This window comes from Heterocephalus glaber, unplaced genomic scaffold (assembly GCF_053883595.1).
Source record: "Heterocephalus glaber isolate CG9 unplaced genomic scaffold, H.glaber_assembly_v1.0 deba00001442, whole genome shotgun sequence".
Lineage (NCBI taxonomy): Eukaryota > Metazoa > Chordata > Mammalia > Rodentia > Bathyergidae > Heterocephalus > Heterocephalus glaber.
Window position 1 is genome coordinate 17,172,227 of NW_028258296.1, and position 14,192 is coordinate 17,186,418.

A 14,192-nucleotide genomic window follows, 5' to 3' on the forward strand; every position below is an offset into this window, starting at 1 on the left:
TACAACAAATAAAAGCTTTCAAAAATAAAGCAACAAAGTAGAGTAAAAAAACATAGTCATATCAATGAGAAAACAAAATAATGAACAATGTTACTAACAGCTAATTTATATAAGTAGAGGACCAACCAAAGCAGAGGTTAAACATCTCATATTATATAATTTAAACCATAAAATATTTTCAAATTAAAATAAATTTTGTGTTTAAAAATATTAAGACCATATATTAGTTATTATTTTATGCTGTATAATTATGAAAATAAAATATTCTAAAATGGAAACATAAGGAGTATAATAAAATGGTATCTTTGACTCTAAAACGCAAAGAAGGCATTTGAGAATTTGTTGTCTCTTAAAAGCCTTTGGCAAGTTTTGCCATAATACACTGAACTATAACATGAATAATCAAAGTCCTATTTCCAGAGGCACTAAAAATTCCATTTGTACTATTTTGTGAAATTGTTATTTGCTTATCTTTAAGGGTTTAGATTTGACAAGTCATTTCCTCTACTCTTAGCCCTCTTTGCTTTTGTTCTGCAGCCAGTCAATGTATGATGCTTTCCAAACAACTGCACTTTCAACAAAGAGTTGTAATTTTAACTTATTCTTAATTTAACTTCAACAATTTGTTTATTTGTATTGGGATTGAGCTATGCTGAGTTATACCCCCAGATCTTTTTTTTTGGTACTGGGGATCGAACTCAGATCCTTGGGCTTGCACAGCAGGTGGCGAAACCACTGAGCTAAATCCCCGGCCCATCCCCAGATCTTTTTATCTTTAATTTTGAGACAGAGTCTCACTAAGTTGCCTATGCTGGACTCGAACTTGAGGTCTTCCTACCTTGATCTCCAGAGCAGCTAGGATTACTTGCCTGCATCACCTCGCCTGACCTAACAAAGTTTTAGAGAAAGTTTAAGACATTTCATCTTTATTGTTAATAATGATAAATGTCTGTATAACTTCAAAGGGGATGACTAGGCTTATTTTTAAACCACATACTTTTAATAAGCAAATATTTGACTATGATTATTTATCATGAACAAAATAAATATTATGTTAGTGTAAGCTTTGTAAAAAATAAGGTTATTTTAAGTTATAATTATACTTCTTGGTTTGACAGAAGCATTGATAGATCTGTAAGACCCAATTATGGAAAATCCTCAAGGTGCAAGGCTTTACGAGAGTTATGGGAACAATCTATGAGAAAGAAAGGCTAACTCTGAGTTGTGTGAAACTCAAAGGAACAATGATTATGAGGGATATCTATTTTAATTTGCTTCCTTTGAGTATCATAATTGTAAAGGTATAAAAATTTTATATACAGTGATGTATATTTAAATACTTGAAGTTTACAGGAAAAATCATGCCGCCAGTTTTACTGGTGAATATTTTTAAAAAGCATTAATTACACAGTGATGAGTATTAATAATATATGTGATTATACACTTCTAAACAATATCATTAAGCACAGTACACCATAACCGTATTTATGTTATGCTTTATATCCTTATACTTGCACCAGCATCTCTCCATTATGTGTAGGGTTTGGCCTCCTTGGATAAAATTTACTCAGCCTAGAGAGCCAGGACAATATTTAAAAACTTACTGGCTTTGCCAAATACTTTCATACGTTTCTGTTCTCATGGAAAATGACTCTTGATTTCTTTTCAGCCAACATGCACAGCAAAGCCAAAATGAAAAACAAAGTTAGTAACCTTCAACCAGTTCTAGTTAAGGTTGGTATTCACACATTGCTTTGATCTGCTCTAGAGCTTTACTATAGTTTATTTTCTAGACTGGGGAGAACTAGTTTCAGCACCAAGCATTACCTAATAGTAATAATAAAGAAAAGAGAATGAAGTTAAATTTTGGATATAACCTAACAAATTTTATATCTATTTCTGAATTAGAAAGTAGTTGAACTCGTTTTCTTGTTTGCTTGTTGTTTTCCTTCTAAAAATGTTCAGAAGCTCTAATCACATGATGGATAAAAGCTCTCTCTGACAGTTTTCTACATAAGTGTAGCTCAAACATCATGGCAATTTTTAGCCCACGGTCAGGTACAAATAGCTCCTGTCCAATCTACCCCTGGGAGCCCCTTTAAAACTGGTTTATCTGTGTCCAAGCTTATAAGAGGGGATGGTGAAGAAGCTACTGAGTGTATTTTATTGGCTTACACTCATCCCAATATTTTGCAACTATGTCCATTTTTATACTTCTTCAGATTCTTTCATTTTTATTTGTACTCATTTATTTTGCCAAGTACCTGACCACATCCCTCTAAACCAAGACAACTGGATGTTAATAGCTTTCAAAATTAGCATGGGTTCTGTATCAGAAATACATGAACTCATTGAATAAAATAATCTTTAGTTTCTTAAGGTTGTTTAAATTAAAAACATGAGTTTCTACAGTTGGAAAAAACATGCATGGTTAAAATGTCTGAAGCCCATCAATCTCTCTAACCACATTAGCTAATGAGATCCTTCTGTTTTTCTTTGAATTAAATCACCATGAGTGGTTAGATGCTGATTTAACATAAAACAAATGGGATGGGTGCTTCCTTTGTCCTTTGTAGAATTTATTTAAAAAAAAATTAGCAAGTATTATGAATAAGTCAATGATTTTGCCATTACTTAAATAATAATATAGATTGAGTAGTTAAATTGATTGGATTGTAGGGAATGCATAACATATTCCAACTCTTCTTAACTCACTCACATCTGCAGACTTTATTAAGCTTCTTGTTTCTTTTTTTTTGGACCATCACACCTGTATTGTTATAAATTATGTTTTGACTCGTCATGAAGTGTCAGGTTTTCTGAATGTGGACATACTCTGTGGAGTATGTCATTTAATTCCTCCTTCGTGATGGCAGGTTTGTGGCTAACAACTTAATCTTGACTATATCAATGCAATTGAATGGTTTTTCAATTCTTGTGGGTGTACTAAGTTGAAATGTTATGCAAAAAGAGCAAAGAAAGAGCAGAAATTCTTTAATCATTAAAACATTTAGAGAAGGACTACTTTTAGTTGTAATTTTAAAAACATAGCAAACATATATATCTTAGAAAAAAGCACTGAACCCTTTGAACTCTATAGAATAGACATTCTATTGAATTAAGATTTAAAATTTGTATGGGGAATTTTCCACTCCCTCTAGTTTTAACTCAATTTTGATAAATTTGTCTCCCCTTCCAAGCCTCTTGCTTTTTTGGTGATGTAGTCTGTTTAGGAACATAGAGAAAAGTGACTCACTTTATATCCTGAGCATCAAAGAATGTCAGACCCATGAAATGTAGAAAGTGGGTTCTTAGATTCTTTCTGGGAGACTTTTAAATAAATAAGTAAACGAGCCAACATATGGCCAGCTTAATTCAGGCAGAAATGTCTATTGATTATTTACTAAGCTCCCTAAATAAAAACTTCAGCCTAAGTTTTGCTTCCCAAAAGAAAATAGGATTAGACTGATCTATGCACTCATTGGGGTTTCTTGTAAGTCATGCCCAGAAGAGTGGAAAACATTCAAAGATGAACAAAAGAAATGGCTTAAAATTTTTGGAAAATTGAAATTATTAATACTCGTTTGATATTCTGTTTTATAATCCTAAATAAAATAATTTTTAAATTCTAAAGGAGACTATGATATCAATGACCTTTGAGATCTAAGACTTACAATTCTTTTTTTCAACTACTTTAAGAAGCCTGATTTAATCTTCCTGGTAAGTCCGTTGTATGTATAAATTCCGACACATGTAAAAATTAAGTACATTATAAGGTGTCACACCAGCTCTGAATCAGTGTATCATTTTTACATACCAGTTTATATCCTGACTATGGATGATATCCGAATCAATATGAAATTCCAAACTGAAGACTGTCTAATGCTCTAAATTGTTCCTATTATCTTTGGAAATTATGGCGATATCTATATATCAATGTAGTACATCAAGTAAAAAAAAAATTGGATTGCCTTACATGGTTCTTTTGAGAATTATAATGAATCTACCAAAAGTGCATCTTCCAGTTATTCGGGCATGTGAACAGTTAACTTAAAGATTTCCTACAAGTCAAGAACAACAGTTGACCGATAGCTGGATTTACTTTATTACTACAAATAGCTGGCTTTGTGACAAAATGCTGATAGGTATTTAGAATCTTCGTGTCTTTTGAGCAATCTACTGTTGACATTTTAATAACATTGTTTGGAATGATTTCTGAAGTATGATGACTACAACATACCCGCAGTAACAAAAAGTACATATTGTTTCTGAAAGCAAAGAAGCTCAAGTTTCAGCCTATTTTCTGGAGGCTTTAAATCTTGGAGAATCAGTTTTTCTTGAAAACCAAGGCAAATGGTTGCATTCATTAGTAAGTCAGTGGGACAGAAATACATCTGAAAACTTATTGGCTCTCAGCTCACAAATTTTGACGTTAAAAAAATCAAATTTGATTTTCCTCGTCTGCTGAGGACAATTAACTGGCTTTTATGCGTTTGTCTAGAAGTCAATTGGCCCTGTCCTGGTCTGTTCCCTCCAGCTTGGGATCACCGTGCGCTCTGCCTGGCTTGTGCTGACACTGCCAACAGGGCAAGGAAGTGTGGTCGCAGGACAGGAGCACTTTCAATGTAAGGAAACGACGGAAACAGACCTAATGGCACAATGAATGTACTTGCAAGTACAGAGCCTTGTAGTCTCCTTTCCTTCCGCAGCTTACCCTGGTGAGTTTAATCAAAAACAAACAAAACGGTCTTGTGAAATACAGTCAATAAAGTCAAAGTTTAGCTAGCTGTATGTAACTACAAAGAAAAAGTCATTGCAATCTTTAAAAAATGTAACTTTCATTAACGAGCGCGCCGGAAATCTCAGGTATCAAAGACGCATTAACCCTGGAGCGTCCCCTGCGCGCTGCAACCGGACGGAGGCAGCCGCGGCGAACAGACGTTCTTTCTCCTCCAAGCAGTCACACAAAAGGAGGGCTGCGGAAACTAAAAGTTTGGGGCCTCCGGCTCGGTGCGTGGAGAAAAGAGAAAACCTGGAGACAGGGTGGGTACCAGACGCATCCTGGGCGCCTCGGCGAAGTCCAGGCTAGGAGAAAGCTCCAGGGCCTGGAGGGAAGAGGGGAGGGAGGCCCCCAGTGCCCAGCCTCAGGGGCTGCTCCGGGCTCTCCCAGATACCCTTCACCCCGTTCCAGAAATAAAATAAATGTTTTGAAAGTGCGTGTGTGTGGACAGGATGGAGAGCGAGCGCCGGCTGAGCGCTCGGAGGACCGAGCGCGCAGTGGGGGGGGGGCAGGAAGGGGAGAGGTGGAAGGGGTGTGTTTGGGGGGGGAGTGGAAGCGGAGCCCCGGGACCTGGGAAGGCCCGGGGGAGCGATCGGAAAGGAGGGGGCAGAAGGGAGGGGCGCGAGCCGGCGCAGCCCGCCTCCGGGGAGCGATCCGGGCCGTACGCGCGCGTCCCTCGCCAACGTCGCCGCCATCCGGACACCCCGCGGCCGGCCGGCCGGCGGACCCGGGGCCGGCCTGTCCTCGGGGGGCTGCCTGACCACCGCCACCGCCGCCTGCGACGGCCGGAGCCTGTAAGTGTCCCCTCCCCTTGCTCGTGCGCACCACCGCCGCAGCTGCTCAAATGAAGTGGAAAATGGCCATTGGGCGGCAATGAGTTATAGATTATCTGCTCCGCGTTTTGTACTTAGCTGCCTGTAATCTTCTTTTGAGTTTGCCAGAGCCGCTTGCTGGAAAAATCAGGAAGGAGACATTTGTCCTTCGCCGCTGTAGACCCTCATATGTTTATGTGATTAGCGGACCTGGGGTGGGGGGTGGGTAGGTGGGGAGCTGGTGGGGCGGAGGAGGTGGAGGCTGGAGGTGACTCCAGTTCAGACCTCGCCGAGAGTCTGTGTCAGGACTTCGCACTCCCCGCTCCCCCTCTTCTCTGCCCGCTCCTCTCGCTCCCTCGCACTCTCCCAGCGCGCACACACGCAGAGGTGCCGGGGCGCCGGCGGAGCTTACCCGAGAATTCTTGGGGACTGCTGGGGGCCTCGCTCTCCCCTCCGCGGCGTGCGCGGAGCAGCTCTCCACGCCTCCCCGAGGGCGAGTCCTCGCCGCAGCCTTCCGTGCAGCCTCGGCCGGGAGCCCCGCGATGTGAGGCGGGGCGGCGCTGCCTCCCGCCCCGGGCCGCGGGGTCGGTGCGCGGGATGCCCGAGCGCGCGGCGGGCCGAGGCTGAGTGACCGGGGCGCTGCGCCTCCCGCGGCCGCCGCTTCCAGGGGCCCCCAGAGTCCGCGCACCTCAGCCCGCCTCTCCCTCTACCGCCCCTTCGCTCCGGGCCCCGAATTCCTGCTGCTCCCTAGGGAGCGAGCGTGCGAGCGCGCGTGGAGGAGACCTCGCAGAGCGGCGTGCGGGCAACTGCGGGAAAATGTTGACTTAACCCGGGAGCCGCCCGGCGCTGGCTGCTCGGCTGGAGGCGGCGGCGGCCGAGCAGGGGGAGGACGCGCCGAGCCGCGGCGCCCGGCCGGCCGGAGACCCGCTCGCGGCGGCCTGGGCCCTCCGGGCCCCGCGGCCCCCGCGCCAGACGGCCCTGCCCGGGGCGCGCTTGAGAGCGAGGTAAGCGCCTGCGGGGGACAGCGAGCCCGTGCCGGGCAGGAGACCTGTTCGCCCCGCGCCTGCCGCCCGCGGGGGGATGCGGGAGGTGGGGGGAGCCGCGGGGCGGTGGGGGCTCGGCTTTGGCTCTCGTTTCCGGGGCCGGGGGCGCCCCGCGCTCGCCCCCTTCCCACCCCCGCAGGAACCGCCGCGCACTGTTCCAGCCCAGCGTAGCCCGCTTCTCCTTCCCCTGCAGCTACCGTAATGCTCCCGAGGCGCCGGTGTAGTTGTCGGGCACGGGGCCGGGAAGGGGTGTTGCAGGGCAGCTACCGTCAGCACCAATTTTTTCATTTCTTTTGAAAGCTCAGGGTCGGAAGGTGCCGCTGATCCTTGCGCCCTGGGGTTGGGGAGAGGAGGTTCCGGGGCGCCCTCGGCTGGGCTGCTGGGCTCCGGCTGCGGCCCGGGGCCCCCCCAGCGCCCGCGACCGCAGACCCGTCCCGGGCTGGGAGTGGAGCGCCGAGGCCGGGCGCTGGCAGCGAGTTAGGGGAAAGTGCACGCAGGGAGGGCGTGTAGGAGTTGCTGAGGGCTGTTGCCGCTTCTTGTCGGTAGTTAGGCAGCTTGGGGAGGCGAGGATGACAGCAAAGCGCAGCCAGATGTGGTCGCGCTGGCGCTGGGCTGGCAACGATTAGGGGCGGCGGGCTGCTGGGGCCGGGGAAGCCCGGCGAGGCCGGGGGCGAGGCGGGCCGTGGGGGGCGCACAGCCTCCCGGACCTGCAGTGAGAGGGCAGCAGCGGGCCGCGCTGGGTCTGCAGGAGAACTCACGGGGTGTGGGCGCCCGGGAGGGACGCCTTTGGGGCGGGGAACCTCCCGGAGCCGGATTTGTAGGATGCGGTTGGCCCGAGGGGAGCAGCGGCGGGGGGAAAGGCGTGGAGGGATCGCAAGCAAAGGGGAGACTCCGGGCTAACTGGCTGGGCTCCTAGACTGGCTGTGGCTCCCTCTGACGGAGCTGAGGACAAGCCAGGCGACGAAAGCGCCCCTGCAGGGTGCGGGCTCGTTTGCAAGACTCTTTCGCCTGGGACCAGTAAAGTTTGTTCCTTGGCTGAACTAAGGGGTTTGGGTCAGATCGCTGGAACCTTTATTTAGCGTCAGAGTCCCTGAGTGGAGGCGGAGGAGTGGGTGTCTTCCTTCCGTAGTTGTGTGTGTGTGTTTGTCCTCCCTTTACCCCGTCCTCTAAAAGCACAGCTGGAGGTATAAGTGCTGCGGTATCCGTCTTAACCTTTACCGGTTTCTAAGTGCTCACCCTTCGCCCCTTTCCCCCCTCTGCCTGGCCCCCTTGCTCGGTTCTTCCCAGTGAGCCTGCGCTGTCTCAGATTCAGAGCTGGGAATGTTTTCCTCCTGTTTCTCGAAAGGTGTCGGGCTGTTTAGCAGCTCCTCGGAGCAGCCTGGGAGCGTCTGAGCTGCAGCCTCCGAGCATATGGTTCCCGTTACAAAGGCCAGGTTCCTAGGCGCGCTCCTCCCCACTCCGCCTCCATCCTTTGATTCCCTCTGCGTTTTTTTGAACATTGCGTACGCTTCTCTATTCCTTTTTTCCAGAGATGTAGATTTAACCGATTTAGTTTGTTCATTCATTTCCCTCTCAGTGTTTATGTCTGGAACTGGCCCCACCGAGTTTACTCTTTCCTTCCCTCGAGTGCACGGAGAAGAAAAATCATACCCGTTTGGTAAATCGTTTACCTGGTGGGCTATCTCTTGCCACATCACGTTTGATTTGGGGCACATCTTGTAAGATAGGCATTACAGAGTCAATAATCGTCCATAACAGGAAATTAGAAGTTTCTGTGGTATCTGTGGCAGCCATCCAGGTTAGATGGGACTATTTTGACCTGGTTGAAGGTAGCTTTGTAACTTGAAATTGAGTACTCTTAAAATGCCCCAGAAACCCTTTAGGAGAAAAATCCCTCTAAATTCAGGTGTGTTCTGAAACTTTTTATTTTCTCTCCCTTCACCCTCCCATAAATTTATGCATGATAGAGAGAATGCTACAGAACAATTGTTCTGTTGTTTAGTTCCTTCAGACATTCCGATTCTCTCCTTTTGTTGCTTGCCTCTAAAAGAGGTGCCATTTCACATCATTCTGCACAAATTGTTTGAATTAATGCAAGTGTGAATTCTTACCGTTTGAAGGGGACTATTAGCATATCAAAGGTTTCTTAGCTTCAGCTCAATTGAGAAAACTTCAGCCTGTCTTCCTTTTGCTTCCAAGCAGAGGCCCAAAGGGCAATGAGAATTGTAAAGGGTAAAAACAGGGAGGTGGATTCAGACTGTGTTTCTGAACTTTCACTGTTTTGTAATTATGTGAGCCAAAAACATTGCCTATTGCTGTGGAGCCCTTGCAAATGGCAAGACAATTATTTTCTATTGATAAATAGTTTGTTCCTAGAAAAAGGATGACCTTTTATTTTATGGTAGTCACTGTTGCCTGTCTTTTGGGGTCTCTTTGGTAGTAGAGAAAGTGAGACAGCCTTTCGGCTAACTTAATGCTTTTCCAGGGCCTCCAGTTCCTCATGTTAGTAAGATGAGAAAGGCTTTTCATGGAAATTTTGTGATAAATTTTGTGATAAATTTTGTGATAAAAGACACTCATTTCCACGCACAGGAAGCTTTCTTTTTTATGAACTTGCTAAATAGGGGAAAAAAAGTCCACGGGAGGTTGTTGTAAATTAAAGACTCAACATGAACTTTATCAACACAACTTCTATTGCAAGTGTAAGCTTGGAAAATGTTTGTAAGCGATGAAAGCCCAGATTTTTACAAATTCTGTTTAAATAGGAGGCATAATTCTGTGTAGATGTGGTTTTATTCCAAAATCTTAGTATTTTGTCAAACACAGTGGACTCATATTTGGCGTAAAGTTGATGTTTTAAAAAATGTTTATAGTTTATTTGCTCTTGCTTTTTTTACATTTGTAGAAAGCTGGGCTATTTGAATTTCTTTTAACAACTCAATATCCATGAATGAAGTAACAAGTAAGGACAAGTGTGTGGGTCATTTGGGTCAGTTCTTGGAGAGAAGAGGGGTCAAGGGAAAAGGCAGAACTTTTATCTTCAATTTCTGGGGAAGAATTAGTTTTACTTCTTTAACTTAAGGTTTTACAAAACCAACTTTTAAGATGAAAGTGAATTTAAGCAAAGGTTTGATTCTTTCTAAGCTTGTAGTTTTTATAGTTTTATCTTTGTTGGTTAGTTGTTTTAAAAGCGAATTGCAATCCTTTCCTTGGAGGAAGGAGAATTTACTAATGTTCAGATTCCTTGTTTTTAATAGTGGAAATTAGTTCAAATACAACAGTTTTGGAGGCAGGAAATGAAAAGCCATCATTAATTACCTAAGATTTTTAGTCTTTAATGGGGGGTTGATGTTTTTCAGATTAAGATGTGATGGATCTATTTAGTGCCATGCAAATTGGACATTATCCTGCAATCATTTTATGATAGTATCTGATCCCTTCACTTGTTTAAGAAGTAGTTTAATGGTACAAAAAGGAAGCTCACATGGATGTAATTGCTGTTATTGAACTTAAGTTGCTGTTAACTAGGCTGCTTTGAATGCAGTTATAAAGAAAACACATCATCCTGTAGCACTGTTAGTGATAATCTAAAAATTATCTTAAAAACATTGCTCTTCATTTTATATGATGGTGATCCTGAAATCAGCAAATCTCTAAAGGTGTAAAATGCAGTGAAAAGAAGATTTTTCAACATTTAGATGACAAAATTGGACTACTTAGAGAAAAATTAATGTGTTATGAAGCACTTCAGCTGCCATTTTCAATCACTGGCTTACTATGTGTTGGCAACAGAAAACAAATTTAGAAACGCTGATAGCTCTGGGAGCAGGTAGTTGGGGAATTCAGAATATTGAATCATGTGGGGTAGAACAAACCAATTACTTCAAGTTTTGACATGAGAATTTTCAATAAATAAATTTTTTCCAGGCTTTTGATTCCCTGCTTTATTAGTGGACTAACATCAAAGGAAACAACAAAACTTTCAAATGTTATAAAAACTAATGTAGTTGTATAGATCTCACATGCAATACCACAAGTCTTAATTTAAGACAAGCAGTTGGAGTTTTTATTGCTGTAATTTTCACAATCAGCAGAAATGTTAACACCAGGCTTCTGAATGTTGCCCTTCTTAAAATGAGCAAGAGGAGAGCTTTAAAATCAGGATTTACTTAGATTGGATCTTTATTTGATCATGACTGAAGCTTTCTGTGTTTTATTAAAAATTTAAAATAGTATTTTAGGGTCCTAAGTAATATGGGAATGTATGATCTGAGATTGGGATGTTATGAGGGTCAAGAGGTAATTAGAAATCTGCAAAGTATGGTAATAAAATGTTATTGCTTTGTTTTCTATCAAAATATTTATGTGACCTAACTTTTGTGAATAAATATTTAAATAATAGTTTATTAACAGCTATAATATGAAATAAAGAACATTATAATTTATTTCAGTGTAAGAGCTAAATACACTTGAACTTACCTGTGAGAAATCTGTTTTCATTTTAACAAAAATCCATGCCACTTGCCCGGTTGCTGAGATTTAACAGCAGAGATTAGGTGTGCTTAGATTAAGAATGGAATATAGTTTAGGGAATGGAAGAATTTAGCATCCTGTAAGGAGCTGTTTTTAGAGAGTTTCCTCAGAGACTGTAGCGCCTTTGCCTCCCAATTCCCTATGTCTGGTTTTGAGTCTTGAAGGGCTAGGTGCATGCACATTTGACATCTGCCTGCTTTTCTGGAGACAAGATTCATGTGAAACAAAAGTGCAGCTATTTTCATGGTGCTATGTGCTATAAATTAAATGTATCATTATAAAGAAGGCTTCGTAAGAATATTTTCAAATATACCTATCTAAAAACTTTGCAAATTGGTGATGATTTTGAGAAAGCACCAAAAATAGCAATAACCACTTGATCTGAAAAATGACTTAAAATAGTGTTAATATTTCGGATATACCAATTCCTGTGGCTTAATCTTAGTTTTCTCCATAGCTATTTTGTAAGTATTTTCAAGAAAGATTAAATTATTTCTATTTCAAAAATAGGTTAAAATTGTATGTTAGTTAACATCTGTTATATAACACTAATTTTGTAGCCTCACCTAAATATTCATTTCTTCAGATAATTCTTGATTGAAGGTTGAAAAGTATTTAATCACTCAGATTACTATAATTAGATGGGATGTTATCAAAAATCTCAAACCTTTGTTGTTATTTAAGATGCTCTCAAAGATTGATCTCTTATTATTTTTAAATGCTTTAAGGTGAAAGTTAAGGAAATGGTTTGTTTAACATAAAGATGAATACTTAATTACTGGACTTAACTACTTGTAATCCTCAAATAATGATATCTTGACCTAGTACGATAACTTATACAGGTCTAAGTAGGGTCTTTCATTCCCATATTTTACTGAGGTGTTAGTATGTTGGTTTTGTTAAGTATATGTTATAAACTATGGAAATCCCTTAATGTTATTTTGATGTAAGTAGTTATTTTTAGGTGAGTCATGGTGTAATAAAAGGAAGGTATAAAAGTACTTATAAAATCTATCTTTAGGTCATTTATCTCATGGACAAATGTAAGCAATAATTTATGGTTATTTTTTAATATATTCTCACCCTACCATTTTTAGAAATCTTATTTCTTAGGGAAGAAAAAACCCTCCCATATTTGGGGAATAAATATTATCTAAAGAAAAAGAAATGTAGATCGAATGAAGGGCTAAGTGCTTAACACCTGTATGTAAAGTGCTTAACACCTTGCAGCAAAATACTATTAATTGCTTTAGAATCTCAGAGCAAGTTTAAATACAATTTGTTTAATTATGATAAAAATGCAGTTTTATGAAGTAAAATAGTTTGTCTTCATAGAGGATTTTATGCATTGTGTGTTAGTAAGTAAAATCCCATCACAGTTGTATAAATTTTTTCAATTACCCGAATGGCTAAAAGAAAAAAAAATCAATTTAGGTTGAAAAGCGACAGAAATTAGATTACCTTGGTTAGTAGGAACTTGCCAGCAGTGACTAAACTGCTTAATAATATCAAAACTTACTATGTTTTACTGTGCCTGCTCTGCTACATGAACATTGTCTTCTCTTTCCATTTTTGTCTTCATGCAATTTATTGTATGACGTATAACAAACTGTTTCCACTCACATGTTCTCCTTTGTGTTAGAGGTTGGTTTTCAGTAGTTGCTTTTCTGGCTTTCTAGAATTTTCAGTCAGTTGAGAGTTCAGACTAGTGTAGTGAAATATTAGATGAAATTTTATGAGTCGAGAGGACCCTAGAAGGGATAACAGAAACACATTTTGGAAATTTTTTATTACTGGCTCTACAGTTATACCACACCCTAAATCTTACGTTCTGGTGGCAGCGAAGCGGCCCGGGATCCTGTGTAGCAGAGAGCTGGGCTCCTCTTTCATTGTCACCTTGCTCCCTCCTGGCATCAGATTTACCGAAGGGCAGGGACAGGCACAGCCTCAGTGCCTGAGCCACCCTCAGCTCAGAGACTGTTTTTAGGTCATGAAGTCAACTTCCTGGAATTTCTGGGGAAACCAGTTGAAAAGAGAGGACAAATGTCACTTTAAATAGAGATGTTTAAATCAGATTTCTGCCTGAGGGTAAAATTTAGGTCTGTTTTAGCCCGGGTGCTGTGTCTCCCTCTGCAGAGGACAGAATTAATCAGAACATGACAAGAAAACGTATGTTGAGCAAAACAGGCCCCGTTGGTCTTGTCATTGATTTTTCCAGCCTGTGAGGAGTACATTAGAAACATTAAAATTCACATGCAGAGTTTATGCCTTAATCTCTGAATTTCGGTGTGGAAATTAATTGCCTTAAAAGAAGCCTACTTAAAGCTAAAAAAATCTTTGAAAGCACCTGTTTTTAAAGGATAGATTCAATACTTTATCAAAAACAGAAATAGGTTGGCAAGCAGACAGGTTAGGCAGGAGTTAACTTCCTTAAATATATGACCAAGTCAGATGCTGAAGTAAGTTTAAGAATGTGTCATCAGGTATAAAAAGAAAAAGAGAAATGGAAATAAAAGCAGTCCTTCCCTATGAGAGATGAGAGAATTTGAAAAGATGTTTACCTTTAGATTTAATGTCAGTTGGAGCAAATACTACTCTACTAGGAAAAAACCATGTACAAAATCTTCAACCATAGTAGTAGCAAGGAAAGATGCACTATGGAACTCCTATGAAAAAGAGCTACATTTTGCTCTTTCATTTACAGTTCTTTACTGTTTATTCCATTTCTTAGGCAAACATACAAATACATAAGCAAGCTATTTGTGCGCATAAATATTTGTTGGCTTTTTTTGGTTAAAAATTAGTGCAAGTATAAAACATAAAATATGGTTAAAATGTCTGTTAAACTGATCTTAAAAATGTTGACTGACAGTCTGCTCTCCTCTCAAAAGCATTTCCTCCCTTTGCACCATAACATGCTGGTAGTATCTTCGCTTTGCCTGCTTTTGTAGGTATTTCAGCATCATTCCAAACCTCAAACTGATTATTGCTCAGGATTTAGATGACAGAATAATCTAACCCCAA

The 14,192-nt window shown here is 41.7% G+C and overlaps 2 protein-coding genes across 17 annotated transcripts in view; one reads left to right on the forward strand and one right to left on the reverse strand.

Moving 5' to 3' along the window:
* The window catches only part of LOC147827621 (uncharacterized), a 68,987-nt gene extending 61,127 nt beyond the window's left edge, over positions 1–7,860 (reverse strand). The window contains exon 1 of the mRNA XM_087212978.1: positions 6,005–7,860. Within this exon, the coding sequence (XP_087069104.1) occupies positions 6,417–6,923 (507 nt within the window). The 5' untranslated portion in view covers positions 6,924–7,860 and the 3' untranslated portion in view covers positions 6,005–6,416. The remainder of the gene's footprint in view (positions 1–6,004) is intronic.
* Adgrl2 (adhesion G protein-coupled receptor L2) overlaps positions 1–14,192 on the forward strand; it is a 537,596-nt gene that overhangs the window by 342,492 nt on the left and 180,912 nt on the right. The window contains exon 1 of one of the 16 annotated variants that reach the window (XM_087212969.1): positions 4,888–5,043. The exons of 13 other annotated variants lie outside the window; for them this stretch is intronic. The gene's annotated coding sequence lies outside the window, so the exon portion shown is untranslated. Of the gene's footprint in view, positions 1–4,887; positions 5,044–5,425; positions 5,575–6,457; positions 6,597–14,192 lie in introns of those variants that run through there. 2 more of the 16 variants (XM_087212967.1, XM_087212966.1) reach the window with 2 other exon arrangements.